General features: G+C 44.1%; 1 protein-coding gene across 2 annotated transcripts in view; it reads left to right on the top strand.

Annotated features, from left to right (window-relative positions):
- The window catches only part of GABBR2 (gamma-aminobutyric acid type B receptor subunit 2), a 373771-nt gene that overhangs the window by 226885 nt on the left and 119355 nt on the right, over positions 1-27531 (top strand). For both annotated transcript variants that reach the window (XM_006063438.4, XM_044940074.2), the window contains exon 7: positions 9091-9327. In XM_006063438.4, the coding sequence (XP_006063500.2) occupies positions 9091-9327 (237 nt within the window). The remainder of the gene's footprint in view (positions 1-9090; positions 9328-27531) is intronic.

Here is a 27531-nt window from a genome sequence, read left to right as displayed (position 1 = left end):
AAATCTTTTGTGTGGAATTTTTGCATGTTTTTTATTTGATTTATTTATAGGTATTTGATGTATTTTAGTGAATATATGTGCACAGTACTATTGGGTGCATACTTAGGGGTGGAATTTCTGAGTCATAGAGAATCCATATGCTCAGCTATAATAGACACTGCCAAGCAGATTTCTAAAGTGGTTGTACCAATGTACACACCCACCGGCAGAGATTGCGAGTTTCATTTGGTTCACACACTCACCAACTTTTGGCGTTGTTAGCTTTTAAATTTTAGCCAATCTAGTGGATGAGTAGTGGTATCTTATTTTTATTTTAATTTACATTTCTTTGATAAGTAATGAAGTTGTTGATCTTTTCATATTATTATTGGCCATTTTGATATTCTCTTTTATAAATTGACTATTCAAGTCTTTTGCCCATTTTTCCACTTGGATTCTCTGCATGTTTCTCACTGATTTGTAAAAGTTCTTTTTGTATTCTGGGTATGAATTCTTAGACAGTTATATTTATTACTTACATCATGTGTGTCTTAATTTAAGCAACTTTGCCCACCCAAGCTCATGAAGATATTTTTCTATCTTGTCTTTGAGAAGTTTGTTTTACCTTTCACTTTTAGATATAGAAATCATGTGAAACTGATTTTATGTAACATCTGAGGTGGGCTTCCCTGGTGACTCAGACAGTAAAGAATTTGCCTGCAACGTGGGAGACCAGGTTTCGATCCCTGGTTTGGGAAGATCCCCCTGGAGAAGGGAATGGCTACCCACTCCGGTATTCTTGGGGCTTCCCTGGTGGCTCAGACAGTAAAGAATCTGTCTGCAATGCAGGAGAACCAGGTTCCATCCCTGGGTCAGGAAGATCCCGTGGAGAAGGGAATGGCTGCCCAGTCCAGTATTCTTGCCTGGAGAATTCCATGGACGGAGGTGCCTGGCAGGCTACAGTGCATGGTGTCGCAAAGAGTCAGACACAACTGAAATGACTTAGCTTCAGTGTGTGTAGATCTATTTCTGGATTTTCTGTTCTCTTCCACTGGTCTATTTGCCTATCCTTTAACCAATACCACACTGCCTTAATAATTGAAGATTTTTAAGACCTGATGACTGGTAATGTTAAGTCCCTCATCTTTGTTCTTCTAGAAGGTTTTCTTGGATGTCCTTAAACCTGATGTCATGTTTCATTTAGATCTATTCATATATTTACACTTTTCATTACTTCTCATTCCTCCCTTCATTTCTGTTCTGTTTATGATCATTTTCTTTCTGCCTATAGAACTTCTCTTGGTCTTTCTTGTAAAGAAAGAAAAGATGTTTTTTGGTTTTGCTGGAGACACATTCTCTCAGTTTCTGATTGTCTAAAGTTTTCTTTCACCTTAATATTGAGAGATATATTAATTAGGTGTAGAATTCTAGGTGGTCTGTTGTGTTCTTTTAGCACTTTCAGAGGTCATTCTGAAATGTCTTGTCTTCTGGAATCCCTTGTTTCTGTTAAATCAGCCATCAGACTAATTGTTGCTCTTTTGAAGATAATGCATCCTTTTTTTTTTTCTCTAACTGCTTTTAAGATTTTATCTTTGCTTGACTCTTCAGCAGTTTTATATGCTGTGCTGAAGAACGGTTTTGTTTGGTTTTATCTTGGTTGGAGTTTAAGCATAATGGAACTTCATGAATCAGTGGATTGATATGTATTGGGGGAAATTCTAGGAAAATATCCCTTAAATACTGCTTCTACCTTTTTAACCTTTTCTCACATTTTAGGACACCAGTCATACATGTGCTATACATTTTCAACACATTCCATGTATCTCTTATGTTTATTGCTTATTTTCTGTCCTTTTTCCCTCCCTGTGCCTCAGGCTGAATATTTACTACTAACATTTCTTCAGTTCACTAACCTACTTTCTGCTGTGTCTAATATACTGTTTCATCCATCTATTGAGTTCTTAGTTTCATTTGTTGTATTAATATTTTAACATTTTTAGGATTTTAATTTTATTCTTTTTTTTCTTTCTTTGCTCCCTGGTTTTCTGGTGATATTCTGTATCTTTTGTCTATTTTCTTGAACATATAAACCTGCTACATTAAAGTCCAGGCCTAATACATTCAAGATATGAACCACCTGTAGATCTGCTTTGTTGCCTATTTTTCTTCTTTCTTTCTTTCTTCCTTCTTTTTTTTTTAAGATTTGATCCTATTACCTGGTATACCTAGTAAGTTTAATTAATTGAATTCGATATGAAAAATGAAAGAAGCTACAGGTGGCATTATCTTTCTTCAGAGAAGATTTTTCTCTTTGAGCAAACAGAATAGGGGCAGTTCACTTTATCCAGTCAAGAACTGAGATGATTCCAGGCTTGGCTTTAGTTTTCATAATATCTGGTCTATTTTGGTTTGACTTTATTCCTATCTGTCCTTTAACATTCTAGACTAAAATCCTGGGATGTTTACTGGCCCTGGATTCCAACTTTTGTTCCTAATGTCCTGAGACTTTAAACATACCTGCTTGTGTTCTTATCCCCTTAGCCACCACTTTTCACTTGGCTTCTCATCCTCCTTGTTTTATGCAGCTTGTGCTGTGCTTAGTCACTCAGTCATATCCAACTCTTTGCGACCCCGTGGACTGTAGCCCGCCAGACTCCTCCGTCCATGGGTATTCTCCGGGCAAGAATACTGGAGTGGTTCGCCACGCCATCCTCCTTATGCAGCTTGAGTAAGTGAGTGAGTGAAGTTGCTCAGTCATGTCCGACTCTGCGACCCCATGGACTGTAGCCTACCAGGCTCCTCCCTCCATGGGATTCTCCAGGCAAGAATACTGGAGTGGGTTGCCATTTCCTTCTCCTGGGATCCAACCCAGGTCTCCTGAATTCCAGGCAGACGCTTTAACCTCTGAGCCACCAGGGAAGCCCCTTATGCAACTTAGCTATCACCAAATATCACAAGTGCAGATGTCAGTGTGCATACTGGTATCCTGTGGCTCCTCTTCCTCTGAGACCTTGGCCCTATAAGCCTTGCCACCCTGATAACCCTGAACTATAGTTTTTTGTCTTCCCATCTCTGAGGGACTGATGAAAACACTGATCCACTGTTTTCTGTTCCTACAACTGGCCTTCCCACTTGCAGATCAACAAATGCCTCCAGGGGAAGCAGCAAAGAATGTTGGACTCTTCTCAAAACATTTCTCTTCCCTCCAGGATCTTGGTTCTTCAAGTCCTAGATGTCCTGGTTGCTTTCTGATACCTTTGGATAGCTATATTTATATTTTATTCTGCTTTCCTTAATGTTTTTCATGGGAGCTTTAGTCTCATATAACCTATTTTGTCATAGATTGGATGTCTGAACTGAGACTGTTTTGCTTAAAAGGTGAAGAATAGCGCATTGAGGACAGGGTAAGCATGTCACTAACTTCAGCTCTTTGAGAGATGTTATGGATAAGAGGAAGCAGACATGTTCTTTGCAGCTCCACAGAAAGACATAGCAAGCTACAGGGAGATAGGTATAAACTCTGTATCTGGAAGACTGATCTCATAGACGTCAAGCATTCCTTAAGTGGAAGGCTCTCCCTGAGGACATAGTGACTTTCCCAGCACTGAAAGATTCTGAGAAAGGGCTCAGAAAACACCTGGAAGCTGCTATTGAAAAAATCCAATAATCAGATTGTGAGAGGGATTTAATCAATGTTAACCAATTTATGTATTCTTGAAGTCTTAAAAGATCTTTTAAAATACAGTTGTCAAGAATTGGGCCTCCCATCTCTTGAGGGGGGAATGTTAGGTAGGTAGAATAGGGAAAAGGAGTCCAAAATGGCGGTGGCTAAAAGACAAGGAAGGTCCGAGGACCAGAGTGAAGACTTCAGGCAGAACAAACAGAACAAACAGCACTCCTGGCTCAGGTGGAGGAAAAAACATATAAAAGGAAGAGCCAAAGCGCTTTCTCTGGGACTCTATCTCCAGCGTGCACGCACACTCTCTCTCTCTCTCTCTCTCTCTCTCTCTCTCTCTCTCTCTCTCTCTCTCCTGCTATCTTCTAAATAAAATAGAGCTGTAACACTGAAAAAAATAAAATAAAATAAAATACAGTTGTCGAAGTTATCCCACAGACACAATAAAACAAAATGTAGGGCCCTGCATTCTCAACAGGCTCCTTGGATGACCTACGAACTAGAGTAAAAGAGACTGCGCCCTAGTGTACCTTCCAAAGGAGACTCTGGTTGTAACGTCCCACAAAGGGTGCGAGAGAGAAACTCTGCTGGTTTTGCCGCTCTGCGGGGTTGGGGGGTGGCAGTTGGAGATATGGAAGGAGATGTTTCCCCCTTCTCCTCTCTTCTGTCCATGAGACTTCCGTCTCCCAAGAAGCAGGACTCAGTTTGGTTCTGTTGAAATGACAGACCCGTAACGTTTAGTCACAGTGTGGGGTAGCAAACTTATGTGGGCTAGCCTGGGAACCTAACCACTATTTATAACATAATTTCTGTATGAAAAGATGTTCCATGTTCCAACAACTGCCTCTCAAAAATATGTGGGGCACAACCTGTCAGTAATTGGGACTCTTCGTATAAAACTTGTTTTCTCAGAAACTTTTAGCCTCTCAAGATAAACCTGACCTCAGAGCGTGAGTAATCAATCAGTTTTCAGGGTCTGCTTTACAGCGGAAGAAATCCTTCTGCCCTGAATAATTGGAGACCTGCTTTAAGAACAACTATTAGCTTTTCTCAGACAATTGTGAGAGTGTCTGTTTCTGCTGTCATTGTTTTGCCTGAGGGAGATTGGCGCCGGCTTCACCGGGGAACAGTGATGAATGGTCCCGGACAGAGTGTGGTAGCAATGAGTTCAGCGTGGTGCTTGCAAAGACAGGGAGAATGAGGTCACCTTTCAGGGCTAAGCTACCCGGGTGTCCCACTCCAAGGACTTTACCCACAGAAGTGAGGTAAACAGGCACATTGCCAGTGTTCTCCAACCCCCTTTCCTCTGGTTGATGAACAGTTTTATGAGATAGAAAAGACAGGGATTTATAAGAGGTACACCTAAAAAATATATAGGGGCTTGTGTTGGCCCCAATGTCAAATTGAATAAACAGTCTGATCTTGATCCCCTCTATTATCTACACACATGGAAATATCACCAATAAACTATATCAAAGAAGTTTAAAAACTACATTCATTTACCTCCTGGTGAGGCAATACTGTGTCTGTTCGCCGAAGGTCTGACTCCTCCCACCAGCAACAACTTTAAGGATGTCGCAGAAACCTTCAAGGAGGCCCCAGTGGCATGTCCTGGATAGAGAAGAAGTCTTGAAACGTCATCTGAATGTACTCATTAGGTTGAACAAACAGGACTCAAAGAGACACCACCAGCCCTTGGATGCCTTTGCCTGCATCAGAAAAAGCCTCAGAGCAGCAAAGTCTTGGAGAGAAGAATTCAATAGGCCTCATTCCTTTGATGCTTAAGCAATTAATTAGATAAATAGACATTCAGGTAAATTTTTGATACTTTAAAAATAGCCAATAGCTGAATTAATAGCCTGAAATATACCCAAATTTCTTTTTTTCTTTTTCTTTTAGGCCATGCTGCGCATCTTGTAGGATTTCAGTTCCCCAAGCAGGGATAGCATCCAGGCCCTCTGCAGTGGAAACATGGAATCCTAACCCCTGGACTGCCAAGGAATTCCCCCAAATTACATTTTAAAATCAAGAAAAATATAGCCAAATAGAAAAATAACAAGGATATGTTGAAACAAAGCATTAAAAGTTGTAACTCTCACCATACCAATATGGTATGAAGAGGAAACACACCTCAGAAGTGAAAGTTGCCCATCTATATGTGGAGATCACTCTAAATAGTTAACTAGAGAAATGCAAATTAAAATGAAAAGAGATGTACACTTTTTTCTTAACTTGAGAAACTGACAATGATTTTAAAAATTGAGGGACTTCCCTGGTGGCCCAGTGGTTAGACTCTGCACGTCCACTGCAGGGGTACAGGTTTGATCCCTGGTTGGAGAACCAAGATCCTGCATGCTGAGCAGCTTAAAAAAAAGAAAGAAAGAAAGAAATGCCTATTGTGGTCCAGGATGCAAGGAAATGGGCACTTTCATATAGAGTGGAATTTTAGCTTTTCATGTTTGGAGAGGATAATTTGGCCCTGTAGATATGTGAATAGCATTTAAGGGTTTTATACCTTTTGCCTCAGCAATTATATATCTGGGAATTTCTTCCGAAAAAATAATTATCAGTATGTGTTCAGAAAATTTAGATACAAGGGTGCTTTTTTTGCAATCCTGTAATTGGGAAAAATTAGAAAAAAGCCTTAATGTCCAATAATTGGAAATTAGCTAAGGAAGTAAAAGTAGGCCATTCACACACTGGAGGGCTGTTACCCCCTATCGGCACAGGCGAAGTCTTGGGTCTTTAGGGCATCCTGGGTGCGCAGTTGTTCCAGGTGGCCAGGTGAACAACCACCTGTACTATTACTAGCAGTGACTGGAGCTCTTGGGGCACCAACACATCCTGAACATAGGACCGATGCTGTGCACTCTTCACCTCATGGACCTGTCACAGCCACCTAGATGGGAGGATGCAGAGACCTGTAGGAGATAGGACCCCAGCCCCAGGTCACGTTACCAAACCACTGAGCTGGAACTGGAGGGCAGGTAAACCTGCTTCCAAATCCTGTGTTCTTAACCACTGTGCCAGGCTCCTCCATGGATCACTCACCGGGAAGAGGCTTCTAGATCACCTGGTCCAACCTTCTCACTTTTCAGATGGAGAAACTGATGCTTAGAAAAGGTCTCTGCGGGTATTGTTTTGGGTTCTGTGATCAAGATAACACCCTTGACCCCTTGGAGCTTAATTCTTTGGGTAGATGCACTGCAGGAAGTAAAAATTGCAATAAAGAAGATAAAACTAGTGGATAGAGATTGCCTGGCAGGAGGAGGTTGTAGAAAGGGTGGGTCAGGGAAGCATCCCTGAGAAACGACACTTGCTGACGTTTGTGTGCCGAGAATATCAGGCAAGAGCTGGGGCAGAAGCTTCCTGGCAGAGGAGGCATCTAGCGCAACAGCCTCAAGTGTAAACAAGTCTGGTGTGAGTGAAGGAGACCCAACAGGTTCAGGGAAGAGAGGAAGCCTCATAATACACTATCTCATGCTCCCTGATAAGAAGTGAGCAGGCAGAGGATGCCTGTGGAGAGCCAGCCTCCAGGTGGAGGGGTGCAGTTACCTATGAGAAAGGGCTTGAGGAGCTGGGCTGGGCTGGAGACGGTGCTGTCTCCTTGAAGAACCCTTAGATTTGAAGAACTTCTGCCAGGTATTTTGACTGACGAACGGAACAGTGATGGCTGAACATGATGCATTTCCAAAGGAAATCATAAATAGATAAAACCTGAGCTATCCAATAGGAGCCAAAATGTTTTTGGTTTTTTTTTTAAAGGTGGTGGATTTGTTGCTGGGATACCATTCACATTTGGTCAGGCAGATTCCTCATTTGGTTGTCTGCAGATTCCACATTTGGAGGGGCTTGGTTTTACCCAGGCTCTGCTAATGCCTTGAGCCAAGGGTGAGAGACTTGAGATCCAGCCGTGGAGTAACCCAGTCTTCAATGGCTCAGCTTCACCACTCTACTCGGATACCAGAACTGGCCCCAAACAACTTGGGGTGGTTTTCAAAAGGCAGTTACGACTTCAAAATTCAAACGTGTGAGAAGCAGCAAAGATAAAATGAGACCAGTCTAGCTATACACACAGAGACACACACATACTCATGCTGTGTGACCTTGGGCAAGTCTCTAGACCTCTCTGTGTCTCCTGCTGCAGATTGAGAGGGCATGTGTGACTGTCTCTAAGGGGCCTTTTCTGGTATAAACTGACAATGAGTTCTGGTTTCTATGTTTGATTTGTCCCCAAGGAGGATTTATCCAAAGACTAAGCCATGGGCTCTGATGACATTTCTGGCAGAGGAGTTCAGAAGTGATTTGAGAAAAGGCCCATGAAGAGCTGAGGGTAATGGGTTCCCCTGGAGCAGCATTCATTTGGATCTATAAGCCTCAGGGACGAGAGTAAAAAGGCAGTTTCATTACTTTGTGGCCTCAATCAGAATGTTAATATTACCAATGAAATTATTTTATGAAATCCAGCTCAATGGGAGAAAAAAAAATTTTTAATGTGAAGTTATTCGCAGACCCTGCTATATTCTGGAAGATGAAAGGGAAGAGCACAATGTAGAGATCAGAAGGGACCTTACAACTGAACACCTAGGACCTGCCCGGGGTCCCATGCTCTAAGAGGACCTCACTCAAGCCCCACAGGGTTCAAAATCCACAAGGCCACAGGGACCTGCCCACCCGGAGCCTACACCCCTCCCAATCCTGGGCCATCCCCTGAATTCCCTGCCCAAATGCCTGGAGCCGCATCCAGGGTCCAAGGAGCCTCTTCAGGGAGGACTGAGCCTCAGGGTGGTCATGGGACTACTGATGCCAGAAGAAGGTGGACTGGCTTGACTGGCCTGTGGGATGGAGTCAAGTGGGAAGAGAAGGGGGTGGGCCCCTGAGCAAAGTTAGCTTCCCCTGTGCTTCTGTGTCCAGACTGAAGCTCTAAGGGGTCTCAGACTTCTGAATTCAAACCTGGCCTTCCAGCTTGTTAGGAAGGTTTATTTACCTTCCTTTAACCCATTATGACAAAAAGATAGAAAATATTTTATTCAACAGTCTGTTTGTTGTCTATAACTTAATATTTAGACATATGGTGTATGGGCCTCCACTGTTACTGTAGCTCCAGGCCCAGCTAATGTCAGGAGGAGGCCTGCTCTGGATGCATTTTTCCTTCCACTGGTCTTGGCAGACAGCCAGGGTTCAGATACCAGCCCTGCCACTCACTTGGTCCTAGGCAAGTTAGCTTTCCTGAGTCAATTTTCTCATCTGTAAATGGGGACAGTAATAGTCCCAGTGTACAAGGTTGTTGTGGGGGTTAGATGTGATAATGCACGTTACGAGCCTAGCACCGTGCCTGGCTCATGATAAGCACTGGGGAGTGTCAGCTCTCAGCACCGTGTGCTTCGTGTCCCGGCTGGCTGTAACTTGGTGTCCCTGGTCTCCTTATTTTCCAGACGCCACAGCAGTATGAGAGAGAGTACAACAACAAGCGGTCAGGAGTAGGACCCAGCAAGTTCCACGGGTATGCCTATGACGGCATCTGGGTCATCGCCAAGACGCTCCAGAGGGCTATGGAGACGCTGCACGCCAGCAGCCGGCACCAGCGGATCCAGGACTTCAACTACACAGACCACACGCTGGGCAAGATCATCCTCAATGCCATGAACGAGACCAACTTCTTCGGGGTCACGGTCAGTCCCAGGCCCCTGGGCTCTGCTTTCCTTAGCTCCCCTTGGTGACACACAGGGCAAGAGGCACTGTGTTACAGGCCCTCTGATATATGCTTCATTTCTCGCTTGTTGAAATAACTTCCTGTGGGCTCTGTGATTGCAAGGCTGCTGAAACGGGCATGGCCAGTAACGCTGTCTGATGTGTTGGGAAACTACCTGTCTATAACTTGTGGATTAGAAAGGCCATAGTGAGTTGACACAGAGCAGGTGGAATCCACCAGGCGGTAGGGTGGGGGTGAATCAACAGAAGCTCTGGATCCAGAGTCAAGTTCAAATTCTGGGCATTCACTTTCAAGCTATGGTCTTCAGACTACAGAGTTTTTTCAGCCCCCAAATGGAAATAATACCTACCTGGCAAGGCAGTCATAAACATTAGCTGTTACAAATTAAAAACTGTCCTAGCAGTTGGTTGAGCAAGCTACTTGTTCTGAGTTTTAAGATTCTTGAAATAGCTGGCAAATGGGAATAATAATGGCTGTCTTGTACAGAAGTCAGGAAAATTGGGAACGATGAGAATCACTATTTCTTGAATGCTTATGATGTGCTAGATGTGTGCTAAGCATTTATGTAGATTAGCTTGATGATGTATGCCCAGTGCTAGGCACATGTAGACGCGGAGGAAATGCTCATGGTTGTTGTGGTTAATAATTGTCTCACTGCATCTGTGTGCCATCCGTAGGAAGTGGGTGCTGTTACCACCCCCAATAAAGCTGAGGAGCTTGGAGCTTGGCACGTTTAAGTACCACAGCTAATCAGAGGTAGAGTTAGGATTTGAACCTGGGTCTAGCTCTTAAAAGCTGCATCTCACTACCTTCTGGTCATGAACATAAGTGGTAGTCATTTATGTCTCACAATTATGTATTTGTCACTAACTGTGCTCCCAGAATGGAGAAGGCGATGGCACCCCACTCCAGTACTCTTGCCTAGAAAATCCCATGGATGGAGGAGCCTGGTAGGCTGCAGTCCATAGGGTCGGGTCTCGAAGAGTCAGACAGGACTGAGAGACTTCACTTTCACTTTTCACTTTCATGCATTGGAGAAGGAAATGGCAACCCACTCCAGTGTTCTTGCCTGGAGAATCCCAGGGAAGGGGAAGCCTGGTTGGCTGCCGTCTATGGGGTCGCACAGAGTCGGACATGACTGAAGCGACTTAGCAGCAGCAGCAGCAGCAGCAGTGCTCCCAGAAAATTAGGGAAATTTGCCTAAAGAATAGTTTGAAATGGCTAAAGTGTTGCCCGTTGTTCTAATTTAAAAGGGCATTTAGAGAATCCGTCTGTCTTGAGAGTATATAAGATGAGCTAACTGGGGTATTTCTTACACGTTCATGTTCCTTTGCGCATGTGCTCAGGTTTGGGTTGTTGGTCTGACAGGCCAGGACTTGTGCAGGTGCTGAGTGTAGACTATGGCGTGGACTCCGAGATAAGATGGACTCCTTGTCCTGGAGTCTGTGGTCCAGATGCAGGGGTGAGACCTGGACTCAAATGACATTAAGAGGTTGAAAGTGCTCAGCAACACGGGAGAGCCTGTGTGAGCCTAGAGGGATTTCTGTGACCTTTGATGAAGAAGTCATGGAAGACTTGGGAAGTGGAATCTTTGGGGTTGTGCCTTAGACCTGCAGACGGGGGCTGGCGGTCCAGCAGGATGGAGTGTGGTGAGGTGCATGTACTTTGTTGGGAATATTGAAAGGGAGGGTGGTGAGGCTGGGAAGGTGAGCTGGGGCACAGCTCTGTAGGGAAAGCTAAGGAGGCTGGCCTTATCTTACAGGCCAACAGTTTTCCAAGTGTGCCTTGACCAGCAGCACCAGCATCTCCTGGGAGCTGGTTAGAAATGCAAATTCTTGAGCCTAACCCCAGACCCACTGGATCAGAATCTCAGGGTTGGGGCACAGCCATCTGTGGTTTAACAGACCCCCTAATGCACAGTAGAGTTTAGAACCACTGCTCTGGGCATTGGGGAACATTGAGGTTTGCTAAAAAGAAGGAGAGTTCCAAATTCCTAAATAGAGCCCCTCTTGACCTGAGACCTGGACATCTGCTCCCACAGCTCGGAAGTGAAGGCTCTTGTTAATTATCGGTAAAGGTCATGTCTGCAGTGCATCCTGGACGCAGACTGAAAACTTTAACAGCTTTCCTCAGCCCAGTGGTTTCAAAAAGTTCTTTTGTTTTATCCTCAGAACTTCTTGTTATCAGATTGTACGTGGTCCCTGGTGTGTAATATAAATTAAAGACGAGATTCTCAGGTGAATGGAAGAAGAGCCCAGAGCCCTTCCAGATCAGCCCCCTCCACATCCCATCCCACCTCACCTCTCCTGAGACCTCTCCCTCAGAAAGGCTCCACAGAGCACCAAATGCTTTAGAAGTCCTTTCTGTCCATGGAACAAATTCACAGACAGAGCCTTAGAGAAGGGCGGAATTCACCAGGGGTCCCACAGCAGCATTGTGGCAAAGCTGTCTCAAAATATGGGTCCATTTTTCAGGCCATCTTGTCACGCTTGGTTTCCTATTTCGTAGAATGGATTTGTAGTACCCCAAGTTGAAGTGGCTGGATAGAGAGCTACAGAATCTAGGAAGCCTCTCCTAATTCTAAAATGCAGCATTTTGTCTAGATGCCTGATGTAGCTTAGGTGGAGATCATTTATAACTACTCCTAAATGCTGCCAAATAATACATGATCCCTACTTGATGCGCAATTAGATGAGGCTGCCTGAAAGGCTTTACACAGCTTGAAGATGAGTTTCTTTTTGATGGGACATTCCTTGACTCATATTTATGCCTGGTCTCATTTGTGACTCATGATTCAGCGAATGTCAGAACTGACAGTGATCTTAGAGATCCTCAAATTCAACCCCCTCAGGTTGCAGAGGAGTGTCTGAGGTACGGATGGGGAGTTTCAAAGTCACACAGAAAGAAGGTTCAATTTAGGCAGGACAGTAGCTCAGATGGGCCTGCCGTCACCACACTGGTGCTGTCTCTCTCCTCTTTATACAGATCTTCCATTAGTTGAGAAAAAGATTGCAATAGTGAAACAGGTCTTCAGGTTTTTTTTCCCCTTCCTCATCCCCTTCGTCACATATTAATATGTGCTTGTCACTGGGCTCGAGACAGGTTTCATTAAAATTGTCTTCTGATCAGAGAAAAAAGACCAATTTCTGACCAAATAAAAAGTGTCCCTGTGGTCCAAGGAGACCGCAGAAGGCCAAGTTCAGACATAAATAAAGAGTTGGAAAGGAAGGGAACAGGAGGTAGAAATAAATTGAAGCATTTTCTGTTTGCTGAAGGGTTTTCATTATACAGCACACACAGTATCCATTTTTCCATTCTCAGGCAGACACTTCATTCTGGGTCACCCTCATTCAGCTTGTTTACTATACGGAAAATCGTTTAAACACATTAAATTAATTATATCCGTGACTCAATTTCAATTGATTCAGTATGCATTCTCGCCTGGGAGCCAGGCCTGTGGCTGCCAGTTGGTGTGTTAAAGAGATTTCTTCGGGCACCCCAGGTCAGGACTCTGGCTTAGTCTGGGGCCCTAGTGTCTTTAATTTTCTTAAGAGCTCTCCTCCCAGCCACCTTCCTCCGAGAACACTGGAGAATAGGACCTGTGTCCCCAGCTGTACACTGATGGTCTGGGGCGCCTGCTACCTCTGATTCCCTGAGCCCACAGTTCCGGTTTCTGGCCCTGTCGTTACCTCTCTCTGCTCTGCAAATCTCAGAATGCTTTCTCACCTGGAAACCCTTCTTCTAACAAACACCTGATAAAACTCAGGCTCAAACTGGCTGTTAGGTCTCAAAAGCCCAGAGCATCCTGAGAATCCCAGTCAGCAGAGTTCCTCTAAGGCAAGGATTCCTAAACGTCTATACACATGTGGGAACCTCCCAGGGAACTTTGTTAAAAATGCAAATTTCCTAGCCCTGCCTCAGAACTTCTGATTGAGTGGCTTTGCAGTAGCGCCAGAAAATTCCCATTATTAACAAGTAGTCCTGGTGAGTCTCAAATAGCAACGTTTTGAGAATTGCTTGGGGCTCTGGCAGATGTATTTGTTCCTCCATTCATTCGCTCCTTAGCAGATCCTGTGCTGGGTGCTAGGAGCTGGGAGCACAAAGAAGAATGATGTGGTCTGTGGGTTCCCTACCCAGTGGTAGAGAGATGGTAGATAACAATTGCCAGTCACTGTCCAAGGTCAGACCCTTGGAGCAGGGACTCCATTCTGCTTATGAGAGGAAAAACCAGGAAGCTGTCCTGGATTTTCCCGCAGTTCAGTAAGCAGAACTCCATGTGTGGGTAACCGCAAGGTGCCTGTGCTGCGAGTTCTCCCTGTGCCATGCCCTGGGGAGTGAGGGTGCGCTGCTAAGTTCCCTCCTCCCTAGCACTCAGGCTGTATACTGTGGTTTAATAGACTCTTCCAAGAAGGCTTTTCTACCAAAGAGACACTGAATTCATCAACAAGCTAATATCCATAACCCTTCAAAGGCTACTTGGGAATGTGTGCTGAGTTTCCAGGTAAAAAACCAAAGCTTAAATTTTGAGGGGGTGAACATGTTTTAATTCCAACCAGTTATCCTTTGGGTGTGTCAGACCAAGATACGAGGGCTCTAACCAGCAGTATCCCTCCTTTAGTGAATGTTTCTTCTGGTTTGTCTTTTGAAACGACGCCGTATTTATTTTGTGGTGCCTATGACAAAGGCTAAATTCATAGAATCTCATTGTATCCTATTGTGTGCACCAGTTTCTCCAGGAAGTCACTGAGAGCCTTTACCCCACACTTGGGTCAGGGCTGGGAGGCTTACATGAGCACTTGGGCATGGAGAAATTGAAAGGGGCTCTTGGGAATATTTTTGACCGTGAGAAGAGGGCCCATTCTTTCTAAACTATTTCCTGTGATCACCTCCTCATTCCCTGTGGGTGGACCTCGTATAGAAGCGATCACAGCGGCAAAGAGGGTGACCCATGAGTTCCTCCAGATATAATAATAGACCCAATCTTCATCCTTCGCCCAGCCTCTCTCAAACAGCTGCGGGCCTCGACATCTCAATTTAACATCTTGGGAGAGGCCTGCAGCCTTAAGTTCAGGCAGTCACCTCTGATGGCTGTTATCACTAATTGATCTCGCCAAGAAGGTTACAAAGACAGCAGGTGGCAGTTTGCAGAGTTCAATGATCTGTTTGTGTTTGTTGCTGAAGAATGGGAATCCAGCCTTCACCAGTGTGCCCCTTAAACTTCAAGTTTTTATGGGAGATTTTTACAAAATTATCTCTCAGATCAGATCAGATCAGATCAGTTGCTCAGTCGTGTCCGAATCTTTGAGACCCCATGAATCGCAGCACGCCAGGCCTCCCTGTCCATCACCAACTCCCGGAGTTCACTCAGACTCACGTCCATCGAGTCAGTGATGCCATCCAGCCATCTCGTCCTCTGTCGTCCCCTTCTCCTCCTGCCCCCAATCCCTCCCAGCATCAGAGTCTTTTCCAATGAGTCAACTCTTCGCATGAGGTGGCCAAAGTACTGGAGTTTCAGCTTTAGCATCATTCCTTCCAAAGAAATCCCAAGGCTGATCTCCTTCAGAATGGACTGGTTGGATCTCCTTGCAGTCCAAGGGACTCTCAAGAGTCTTCTCCAACATCACAGTTCAAAAGCATCAATTCTTCGGCGCTCAGCCTTCTTCACAATCTCTACTAAGACTCAAATACTGCCCCCATCCCCAATCAATATTTTTCCTGGAAAAGAGGACATCCTGGAGTAAGCTCAGTTTGGCTGGAATCCCAATCACTAAGTTCTTGGAACCAGGTCGTTAGAGGAAGCTAACCAGCTCCTCGTCCCAGGAAAATGACACTCTGTTGACTGAAGCCTCATTTATTTCATTCCCACTGTTGCCTGGCCATGCTGTGACCCTGAAGTTGTACGGTTGATTTTTTTATCAAACAGGAAACTTTATACTACACACACACACATGAATGAATTAAACTTCGTGTTGTTCAAGTCCGCCTATCTCTCCTGCCTCTCTGATCTCTGGGCTCCTGGCTTTATTCTCCAATACAGAAGCTTCCCACCAGCCACCCATTTGTGCCTTCTATTTGATATCATCATTTTGCCTTAGATTTTTTTTTTTTAGGCTGAATTTGAGTGAGCCAAGAACTAGAGTACTAGGAACTCCACCCAGAAGTAGAGAAAAGCCTACCAATTTAGGATTTGACCCCTTTGGGGGCTGGTCATTCAACCAGTCATGACTCCATCCCCTGGACTCTCCTGATTCCACCTGTTTCGATTTTATCCTCGAAGCAATCACTGGAGAGCTTGTCAGAAACTCTGCCATGGTCCGAGCGTGATGTGCCAACTGCGTGTCCCAGAAAACGGGACTTGTCCCAGTGACCTCGTGCTAGGTCCTGACGCCACTCAGGCTTTTCTGTTTTCAGGTCTCCCTTTCATGAGTGTTTCTTGGCTATTGTCCAGGATCAACAGCAAACCCTTCCAGAACTTCCTCTGCACCCCACTTGTCTCCACCCCACCCAGACCCAAGGAGTTCCACTGAAATTGCATTATATACAAACTTAACATGGGAGCTGGTTTGGGAACCTAATCTCTCTCCCTTTATTCCCTGGCTAAGCAGCCTACCCTCAAACTCACATAAAATCCACCATTTCCCAGGGCATGGCAGTGATGAACTGTAACAGGAAATGAAGATTTGAAAAGTCAGGCAAAAGGAGGCCACAGTTCAGTCCAGCTCTTAGAACTGTGTGACCTCAGGAAAATTGCTTACTTATCTGTGTGTCAGTTTCCTCATCTACGTAGGGAAATACAACCTACTTCATGGGGTTGATATGAGAAATAACAATGGTGTTTAGTACCCAGTGGTATCATCATCATTACTATTATTATTATTCCCATGCTATTATGATGATTTTTCAAAGCCCAGTTTATGCAGGTCTAAATCAAGGAATATTAGAATCAAGTCTAACCATCATTCTCTCTCTACTAAGTGCCAGTCTGTTTCACATATATTATCTCATTTAATTCTCTCAGCAAATTGTGAACTTGTATTAAGGTTGTAGGAACACTTTTGAGTTCTCTACCTGCTGCCACCATTCACTCTAGGGATTTGATAGTCACCTTAAAGGTGGAAGACATCTGTCACAGTCCTCCCTTTGTTCCTCCCTTTAGTCGCGCTCCATGCCACTTAGGGTCCCACAGCCCTAAGAATTATCACTCAGTATCATACACAAAAACTAACAGCAGCAGGTGCTGTTGGTGCCCCAGCCAGATCCCTGCCCTTTTAGGAGTTAGGTGAGATTTGCCCATTCCCCAGCTGTGCAGGTGCCCCTGCCAGTGTCCCCCACGGATGGAAACCTCCTAGCCTGGAGGTGCCTGGGACTCACACCCCTCCCCCCAGCAGCCTGCAGGGATGACTGGGTGGTGTGTTGGTGACACCAGCGCTGTTCACCTCCAGGGGCTCCCTGGAGGATCAGGCTGAGACTTGCCTTACTTGGAAACACATCGCACAGAGCTTGGCCTCTTCCCTCTTCCTTTCTCCCTTACAGGAGTCTCCTGAGAACACATGTTTAATCTATCCCTTGCACATGATTCCCTGTCCTAGGCTCTACTTCCAGGGGACCCAATCTGAGACATCTAGGTGTCTTTGTGGGAAATTTAAACATTTTAAAGAGGGAATTTTTACTGTAAGCTAATTGTTAACTGTGCATGAAGTTTAGCACCAAGCCTCTCCTGTCACCTCCCCCACACCAGGTAGCCAGTTCCAGACTCCTCTCCCTTATAGTCCGTTGCACCCCGCTCCTAGCCCTGCCTCTTGCAGTCTGCCTGTGGGAAAGCCGTATTCATATTCTCCAATGAATTAGCAGCTCCCAGATTTGTGGGTCCGGTCCCCTCAGTATTCGCCTAGCACTTACACCTGGAGGAATCTCAGTAAACACTGGTAACCTTGAGTTAACTTCTTGGGATTGAATCCACACACGATTGAGAAATTCAGTCACACTCTCCTACTCTGCTGCCTTCCAGGCTTCTATAAACTAAAGACTTTTGCTATCCAATAAATAATCAGAACTGACAACAGAAGTATTAACAGGGTCTATAGTTCTTGAATCTGCTGATACTGATTCCCAAATTACTGCTGTGACATCTGGTGTCACTGTTTCACGCAGGTTGTGGAAATCTCCGTGACACATGTATATGTGGGGATGGGCATGAAGGGCTCTCACTGTTTCCTCTGTGAGGCAGGAGAGAAACCCAGCCTTTACCCCTTCCCGAGTCTTCCCCATCAGCATTTCACTAGGACTCAAATCCCAGAGCCTGAGGAGAGAGGGAGTAGCTCTTGGGCCCTCTGTAACTTCAGACTGTCAGGAGCATTTCCTGGAGGTAATTAATTGCTAGTAATAAACACCAACTATAACAATAATCCTCGATGTGACTGCCCTGTGCACAGGGTACATTTATAGTCTCTGTCTTCTTCTTTCCTCAATACAATTACATTTATTAACATCATGCTAATAATAGCTCTCAATTAATGAGCTCCTACTGCCTCCCAGGCAGCATCCTGAGCACTGTACACGTTATTGAATGCGATGTTTAAGACAGCCACCCAGCAGGGGATGTGTAATTTCCAGTGCCAGGAGTGCTCCTCCTAGTGAGCTGCATCTGCCTCTCTAGCCGACGTCGCATCTTTGTCCACGCATCCACACGTGCTTCCCTGGCACCTATTCAAAATTGCAGTCCCATCCCTTTCATTCTTCTTCACAATAGTTACCTGACTTGATGTGCACTCTTTTTTTCTTATTCATTGTCTGTTTCATCTTCTGCCATATCTCTGAGACTTAGAACTGGGTACCTAGGACATAGTAGATGCCTACTAAATATCTATTAAATGAGTGAATGATTTAGCTAATTAGCAACCATATCATTATTTAAAAAAAAAAAAAAGACTGAGCAGACTGAGCAAAGATAAATGATTTACTGAGCATCTTACAAATAGCCAGTGTCACTGCATTCAAAGCTGACCAGTCTGGCTGACTCAGAAGCCCATGTTCTTAACCATTTAGGTGTTCTATTAACTCAACTAGCATTCCCAGCACACCCTATCAGCCAGGCCTGGGCCAGGCAGGAAGAGTAAGATAAAAGGCTTGCCCTGCAAAGAACTCACTGTCCAAACAACCATATTAGATGCTCTGGAGAGAGAGCAGGAACCATTCTCCCCATGTTAATAGGAAAGGATATCGAGGTCCCCACTCTGCACTCGGTTATTTATGTGTCCATCTGCCCCTTCCCACTGGACAGTGAGCCTCTGAGCCCCTACCTGGCACTGGGGCCTGTAATCCTCTCTGTATCCCTGTGTAATAGTGGCCCTTACTCTATGAAACACGTTTGCTGACTGAATGAATTAGGAAATTGTAGCTCAGCAAGGCAAAGTAGCTATGCTTGGGTCCCACAGTGTATTGCTAGTGAGCCTCTCTCAGATCCACATCCCAGGGCTTCTGATTCTAAATGCAAGTGTCTTCAGATCTGTTCTGGGGTACTGCTTGGCTGCTCTCCCCCCGTTTATTTAAACACAATTACAAATGACTGCAGATAATGTACAGCACAGGGAAGAAACCTACTCCTTCTGCTGTCAGCTAAATTTGAAAGATCAAAATAATGTGGTTTAGCAATTTGTTTGAATTGATGCCTAGCCTTCCAAAGCTTGAAGGTTTGACTTCCTCAAGTCAGGGCAAAAATAGCTGTTTCCTTGTGAGAAGCAGTGTAGGGGAGTGTACCATCTTATGAGAACTTCAGCAGAAGCCCTGTGTACAGATTCTGTTCAGGTGCCTGCAAGAAACAGACTAAGGGAAGGTTCAGTGACATGGTGGTTGTACTAACATTGCTGTAGTAACTGATGTCATGATGATAGGAACGGCTAACAGTGCTGAGTGCTCACTATATGCTGGGTAATCTGCTAGGCCCTTACATGTAGTATCTCATTTCATTCTTATAATAACCCCTGTTATGAGTTTGGAAGAAGAGCTATGACAAACCTAGACAGTGTATTGAAAAGCAGAAAATCATTTTGCTGACAGAGGTCCGTATAGTCAAAGCTATGGTTTTTCCAGTAGTCATGTATGGATGTGAGAGTTGGACCACTCTCACAAACAAGGCTGAGTGTGAAGAATTGATGCTTTCAAACTGTTGTGCTGGAGAAGACTCTTGAGAGTCCCTTGGACAGCAAGGATATCAAACCAGTCAATCTTACAGGAGATCAACCCTGAATATTCATTGGAAGGACTGATGCTGAAGCTGAATCTCCAATATTTTGGCCACCTGATGCAAAGAGCTGGCTCTTTGGAAAAGACCCTGACACTGGGAAAGATTGAGGGCAAGAGGAGAAGGGAGTGACAGAAAATGAGATGGTTGGATGGCATCACTGACTCGGTGGACCTCCGTTTGAGTAAACTCTGGGAGATAGTGAAGGACAGGGAAGCATAGTGTACTGCGGTCCATGGGGGTCATAAAGGGTTGGACACAACTTAGTGACTGAACAACAACAGCAAAAATACATGTGTTGAACTCTAATGAAAAGTACCTCAGAATGTGATATTATTGGGAAATCAGGTCCTTACAGATGTAATTAGTCAAGATGAGGTCATACTGGATAATCCAGTGCAAATAGTGTCCTTATAGAAAGTGGAAATTGGGAGACAGACATACCCATGGGGAAGAGCCCCATGAGAAGATGGAGCGGTGCTTCCAGAAGCTAAGAAATGCCGACGACTGCCAGCAAGCTACCGATAGCTGGGGAGCTGAGTCTCCCTCATGGCCCTCAGAAGGAACCAGCCCTGCTGACACCCTCATCTTGGGCCTCTGGCCTCTGGAACTGTGAGACAAGAAATTTCTTTTAAATCACCCAGTCTGGGTATTTTGTTAAGGCAACCCTACAAAACTAATATTCAGTACAATCCCACACAGTGGAGATGTTATAGACTGTTATTATCAGCATTTTTCAGGCAAGAAAACTAAGAGGTTAGTTTACCCAGGCTCACAAAGCTCGTGATAGAGGAGCTGGGTGGCCATAATATTGGAGTTTCAGCTTCAGTATCAGCCCTTCCAATGAACATCCAGGACTGATTTCCTTTAGGATGGACTGGTTGGATCTCCTTGCTGTCCAAGGGACTCTCAAGAGTCTTCTCGAATACCACAGTTCAAAAGCATCAATTCTTCGGTGCTCAGCTTTCTTTGTAAATAAGAGGCAAGGCTGAAGCCAAGACTGAGGTCTTTCATTTCTAGGTGGGCGATCCTTCTTGACACCCAGCTGCTGCTATCTGGGGGGATGTTCTACACGTCTCAGTTTGGCCAGATCATCCTAGAAGCAGCACCTTGCCTTTTACTCACTGCGTCCCTGACTGGGGAGAGGGAGGGTACTTTACTACCCTCTTATTCACATATATTTACATTTATACACACATACACATTTATTTCTTTTTCTGATTACTGAAATATCACATTTCCATTACAGAAAATGTAAACAGCACAAGACAAGCACCAAAGAGAAAATTGAAGTCACCATAACTTCATCAATCAGACAGACCTGCGGGGTCCTGTAAGCACTTACACTTCACACTCAGATATCTTTTTTTTTTTTTAATTCTTTCCAACCATTTGTTTTGATCCTTCACATTATAAAGCTTCTTCTATGGCAATGGTTCTCAATCTTTTTACCTCATCCCTCCTTTTTTAAAAATTATAATCAAATGTATGTAACGTAAAATTTACCATTTTAACCATTTGTAAGTATACAATTCAGTGACCCTGAACATATTCACACTGTTGGGAAACCATCACCATGTCCATCTCCAAAATGCTTTACTCTTTCCAAACAGAAATTCTGTCCTTATTGAACAATAACTCCCCATTAGGAGTGATCATTTTAAGCTATGATTTGTTATGGGGATATTTATTAGTTATTTTCAAGTGTTTGTCAAGATATCATAAGTGATTTGCTAACTCATTTTAAAGGGAAATTATAGTATTTGCAAGCTATGTCCAACCAAACAGTTATTAGCCCAGCAAAAGTTTGGTTGCCTTTCCAATACAGAAACCTAAGAATGTACATTTTAAAATGTTGAGAATATAAATAGTGAGCAAACATTTTAAAGTAAGTAATGTAGTTAGACATTAGTGGTATCCCCACTATTAAGGAAAATCTTTAGATAAAGATACACCCAGATCCTGTATGGAAAACAAATCTGAAGAGGTCTGTAATACTAATACACCCCATGCATTTCTCTCTGCATCAGATCAGAATGCCCCCCAGTGTGTGTCAAGGTGTGTTAGCCTGTGAGCTTGCTAAGCAGGAGGGAACTCGTCTATGATCAGGGGAGGACAGCTGACATAAATTTCAGCTGACAAGCTTTGAACGCTAATGGATGCCAGCTCAGCCTGTGAGTACTTGAGCAGGGGTTACTAACACACACTTGGATGTAAGCCTCTGTGCCTGCCAAGCTAATGGCCAGCCCTGTGGGAAGGGGGTGAAAGAAGCTGGAAAGATTCCTTTTCTCATGGAATTGCAATACCATTTCACCCCCTTTCTTCTTTTTCAGTGGAATTCAAGCTTTCTAGAATTCTTGCTTAAACCAGTGTTTGGTAATGTTATCCTAAAACAATAAAGAAGCCTGTTACCAGCAAAAGGGGTTTATATAGGAGCAACAAAGAATTGCAATTCAGGACATGAAACCATGGCAAACCACATGTAAGTCCAGTTCAGCATGGGAGACGAAACTCTTTTATAGAGAAGGGGAAGTTGGAAGGGGGTATTATAAACAAAAGTCCATTGAAGGAAATGGGGAGTTTGAATTATAGTGGCTTTGTATTGGCTGAGTTGTGACAGTCTCTCATTGGCAGACCTGTTGCCAGGCAAGGAGAAGTCTTTCCTGCTGGTGATAGTAAGCTAGGGTGGCTTCCTGCCAGAGATACAAGGTATGTCTCTCTCTGTTGGGATGTATGTTGAGAAAGTGAATAATATGAGTGATTTGTGTGTGAGAGCTCCCCCTTCTGGCCTCCTGATGACAATTTTTAGTGAAATTTTATTAATTTTCATTGAGTAGAGAGACCTGGGGGCTTCCCAGGTGGCTCAGTGGTCAAGAATCTACCTGCCAATGCAGGAGACACAGGTTTGATCCCTGGGTTGGGAAGATCCCCTGCAGAAGGAAATTGCAACCCACTCCAGTATTCTTGTCTCGGAAATTCCATGGACAGAGGAATCTGGCCGGCTACAGTCCATGGGATCACAAAAGAGTCAGACGTGACTTAGCGACTAAATGACAATAAAAGAGACCTGGAGTCTAAACAGAGCAATGTAGATTGTGGAGCAGGGAGTGGAGGTGGGGGTAAGGTACGGAAGGAACGGGATGTGGGGAGGTGCCCACTTTTGTCTTCCTTAAGAGGCAATAGTGTGAAGGAAGTGAGGATGGCAGGATTGGGCAGAGCAAGAAGTTGATCTGAAGTTTGTAGCTGAGGCTGCAGCCAATCCTAGAGGAGTTCTGGAGCTGGGATGGCCCTCATTGCTGTCCAGAGTGAGGCACGGGGCCTGAGCCTTTGGATCTTCTTGTCCGTCAGTCACTGACCATGGCTGGGCCCAGGAGAGATGTGTCCCTAGGCGGCTGCCCATGGGCAGTTCCCCATGGTAGTGGCCTCGCTGAGACTCTCAATAGGGCATACCTTAAAGGGTTGTGGGGATTTTTTTTTTTAATTTCATGTGGACCATTTTTAAAGTCTTTATTGAATTTCTGGGTTCGGGGGGGGGTGTTGTTTTGGTTTTTGGCCATGAGGCATGTTCGATCTCAGCTCCCCGACCAGGGATCAAACCTGCAACCCCTGCATTGGAAGGTGAAGTCTCAACCACTGGACCACCAGGGAAGTTCTGGGTTGTGGGGATTAAAGAGGTTTAGACAGGCAGAATGCCTGGGCCATAGTAAGTGCTAAATTAGTACAAGGATAATGAGCAAGGACCCGTTTGGATACCAATGACACACAGTTCTCTAGACCCTTAAACACCTGTAATTAATTTTCCAGGAGATATTGGGGTTAGTGGATCCCCATATCACTGCTTCGGTTGCGTTCTTGCAGCTCTTGCCATCTTTGGTAATGCACATTCTCATATTCATAGACACGGTAGCACAGTCTCACACACACACACACACACACACACAATCCTAAAGGTGTGATTTATGGGTATTCATGTTCATTGCATGTACAGCGATTTATCAGTCTATTCCACTGGTTTTCAAACTTGTTTTTCAAAGGAGATTTTACATATAAGCCCAATATCATTGTTCCTCATTTAACATTTACATTAACAATAAAATTATACTTGATGTTACTTTATTTTTTTTCAAATTTGCCCTTTGGAAGACTTTGTTAACCATTCTTTTCTATTTAAAACTCAGCAAACAAATTTCTTCAGGCGTAAAGATGAAACAAAGGCTTAATGGGGAATCTGGCCCAAACCATCATTTCAGCTTAGCCTGGTCAGGCCCCTGAGAAGGACTCGAGGGTGGCTGCCTTGGTGGCAGGACCCTTGACGGTGCCTCAGAGGTGGGAGAGGGGATGATCTTAGCTGGTACCCAAGCCTCCACTCTTTAAAAGAAAAACATTCAGTATAATTGATTGACAATATTATATTAGTTTCAAGTGTACAATATAGTGATTCAATGTTTTTACAGATCATGCTCCATTTAAAATTATTATATATAAAATAATGGCTGTATTTCCCTGTATTATACAATGTATCCTAATATCTCATTTCAGTTCAGTTCAGTCGCTCAGTCGTGTCTGACTCTTTGCAACCCCATGAACCACAGCACGCCAGGTCTCCCTGTCCATCACCAACTCCTGGAGTTCACTCAAACTCATGTCCATCGAGTCGGTGATGCCATCCAGCCATCTCATCCTCTGTCATCCCCTTCTCCTCCTGCCCTCAATCTTTCCCAGCATCAGGGTCTTTTCAAATGAGTCAGCTCTTCCCATCAGGTGGCCAAAGTATTGGAGTTTCAACTTCAGCATCAGTCCTTTCAATGAATATTCAGGACTGATGGACTGATTTCCTTTAGGATGGACTGGTTGGATCTCCTTGCAGTCCAAGGGACTCGCAAGAGTCTTCTCCAATACCACAGTTCAAAAGCATCAATTCTTCGGTGCTCAGCATTCTTTATAGTTCAACTCTCACATCCATACATGACCACTGGAAAAACCATAGCCTTGACTAGCTGGACCTTTGTTGACAAAGTAATGTCTCTGCTTTTCAATATGCTGTCTAGGTTGGCCATAACTTTCCTTCCAAGGAGTAAGTGTCTTTTAATTTCATGGCTGCAATCACCATCTGCAGTGATTTTGGAGTCCAGAAAAATAAAGTCAGCCACTGTTTCCACTATTTCCCCATCTAATTGCCATGAAGTGATGGGACCGGATGTCATGATCTTAGTTTTCTGAAAGTTGAGCTTTAAGCCAACTTTTTCATTCTCCTCTTTCACTTCATCTAGAGTCTCTTTAGTTCCTCTTCACTTTCTGCCATAAGGGTAGTGTCATCTGCATATCTGAGGTTATTGATATTTCTCCTGGCAATCTTGATTCCAATTTACTTTATACATATTAGTTTCTACCTTTTAATCCCCTACCTTTATCTTGCTTCTCCCTGCTTCCCTTTTCCCACTTCTAACCACTTTCTTATTCTCTGTATCTGTGAGTCTGTTTCTGTTTCATTATATTCATTCGTTTTATTTTCTATATTCCACATATAAGTAACAACACAGTGTATTTTTCGGACTTATTTCACTGAGCATAATGCCCTCTAGATCCCTCCATGTTGTTGCAGATGATGTGGAATTTTTTTTTAATGGGTGAGTAATAATATTCCATTGTATGAGTATGTATGTATACACGTGTATATATATATATATATATATATATATATATATATACATATGCATATATATTGGAGAAGGCAATGGCACCCCACTCCAGTACTCTTGTCTGGAAAATCCCATGGACGGAGGAGCCTGGTAAGCTGCAGTCCATGCGGTCGCGAAGAGTCGGACATGACTGAGCGACTTCACTTTCACTTTTCACTTTCATGCATTGGAGAAGGAAACGGCAACCCACTCCAGTGTTCTTGCCTGGAGAATCCCAGGGACAGGGGAGCCTGGTGGCTGCCGTCTATGGGGTCACACAGAGTCAGACACGACTGAAGCGACTTAGCAGCAGCAGCATGCATATATGTTTGTATATATGTGTATATATCACACTTTCCTTATCCATTCGTCTGTTGATGATCACTTAGGTTGCTTCCATATCTATCTTGGCTATTGCAAATAATGCTGCTATGAACATTGGGGTGCATGTATATTTTTGGATTACTGTTTTCATTTTCTTATGGTATATACCCAGCCATGGAATTGCTCGATCATATGGTAATTTTTCTATTTTTAGTTTTTTGAGGACCTATACTCTATTTTAATAGCTCTGTTTGATTTTAATGTGTACTGTAAAAGCATAGCTGGTATTTAAGGTAGTGAGATAACATCTTCTTTTTCTCTTTTAGTTTTTTTTAAAAAGGCAGATAGTTAATAAAAGCACAGATGGCTGAAATTTGTGAACATGGCACACGTATGATGGAGGTTTTAGAAGTAGTGACCCCCTTCTTGCTTTATCCTCACTTCGTCTTGAAAGGCACTATGATCATCCTCTTAAAAGGCTAAGAAATGAATCTTGAAAGAGTAGGAAAGAGAATGAGAGAGAGAACAAGTGAGAGATTGACCAGCAGTTTAACTTTGTTTTCCTTAGCCAGCGTGTACAGTTATCAAAGCAGCAAATAGAGCCGTACTTGTACACACAAGTTTTTGGTGGTAGGGTTAATAGCCTTTTCTCTTTGATCCCCTTTCACCACATCCGTGTGGTATTAGTAATAGAATGTGTTTGTTCAGGGGGTGTCCATTAAACAGGCAGGAGCCAAGCTGCTTCAGGTGGAGCTGCCTGTGGTGTCCACTGAAACATGGCCCTTGAACCCAAGCAGCACGATGTGGAAATGCTCGCGTCAGTCCCTGCTGTGCAGTCATTTTGATTCCCAAGTGGTTGGTTAGCATTACAGCAGAGGCTTCTACTGCCCACTCCTAGAGGGTGCAGTCTGTCTGAGGTTCACCTCTGTTCTCGGGTCCACAGTTTGGCCTGTATTTGAGTTCCAGCTGATGGTAAAGGAACAAATACATCAGAGATATTTTTATGACCACTCCTGTCTCCACCCTTTTTCAGCATCTCCTCAGGACTTAAGGCATAGTAGGAATACAGGAAAGACTGGCTAGCCCGTAGGACCGGCGAGAGGACTGGGCAGATGAGCAGATAGTTGGATGGCCAAGTGGATAAGTGAGTGGATGGATGGATATGTGGGTAGGTGAATGGATGTAGATGAATGGGTGCTGGAGAAGGAGGGAGCAAGATCAGTAGATGGATTAATGGATGAATGTGTAGGTGTCTGAATGAATAGACATGTGGGTAGGTGGACAGATGGATTGATAAACGGGTAGGTGATAGGTAGGTAGATGAGCAGGTGGGTGGATAGACATAGATGAATGAGTGGATAAGTTGGTGGGTGGATAGGTGGGTGAGAAGGAGTGAATGAGTGAACAGCAGGCTTAGAAGAGGCATTGGCAGTTCATATGTGTCTGCTTCATTCTAATCAAAACACATTTTTTTCCTGGAGGATCTTCAGAGGTGATAGCCCTGATGTCTTGACTCCTTTTCTATACAGGTCCTGACCTCTCTAGAAAGTGTTTGCCACATTTTCTGATGTGAGGTCCCACTTGTCATCGGACTCACACAGAAATCCATGTTTCATCTCAGGCCTTTCTTCTTCACTCACACTTCACCCTTTCAGGGACTGGGCCTCATTAAAATCTGTCCTCTACCCGGTTACTCTTTGAGGAAGCTCCTTGTTAGGGCATTTCTGCTGTGAAATGTATCACACCAAACCCATGTGAGTGCCAGCCTGAATGCTAAAGACCGTTATTAGCAGATTTAGCCTAGAGATGTTTCAGAGTTGTCAGTTCTGATGTTCATAGGATTATATTTTCAAACATCATCACACATCCTCTATGACAGACTTGATTACTGTGATGAACTAGTTTTCTTGCTTTGAGAGAT

The sequence above is a fragment of the Bubalus bubalis genome, chromosome 3 (genome assembly GCF_019923935.1).
Source record: "Bubalus bubalis isolate 160015118507 breed Murrah chromosome 3, NDDB_SH_1, whole genome shotgun sequence".
Taxonomy (NCBI): Eukaryota; Metazoa; Chordata; class Mammalia; order Artiodactyla; family Bovidae; genus Bubalus; species Bubalus bubalis.
This window is presented reverse-complemented; position numbering and strand designations above follow the sequence as displayed.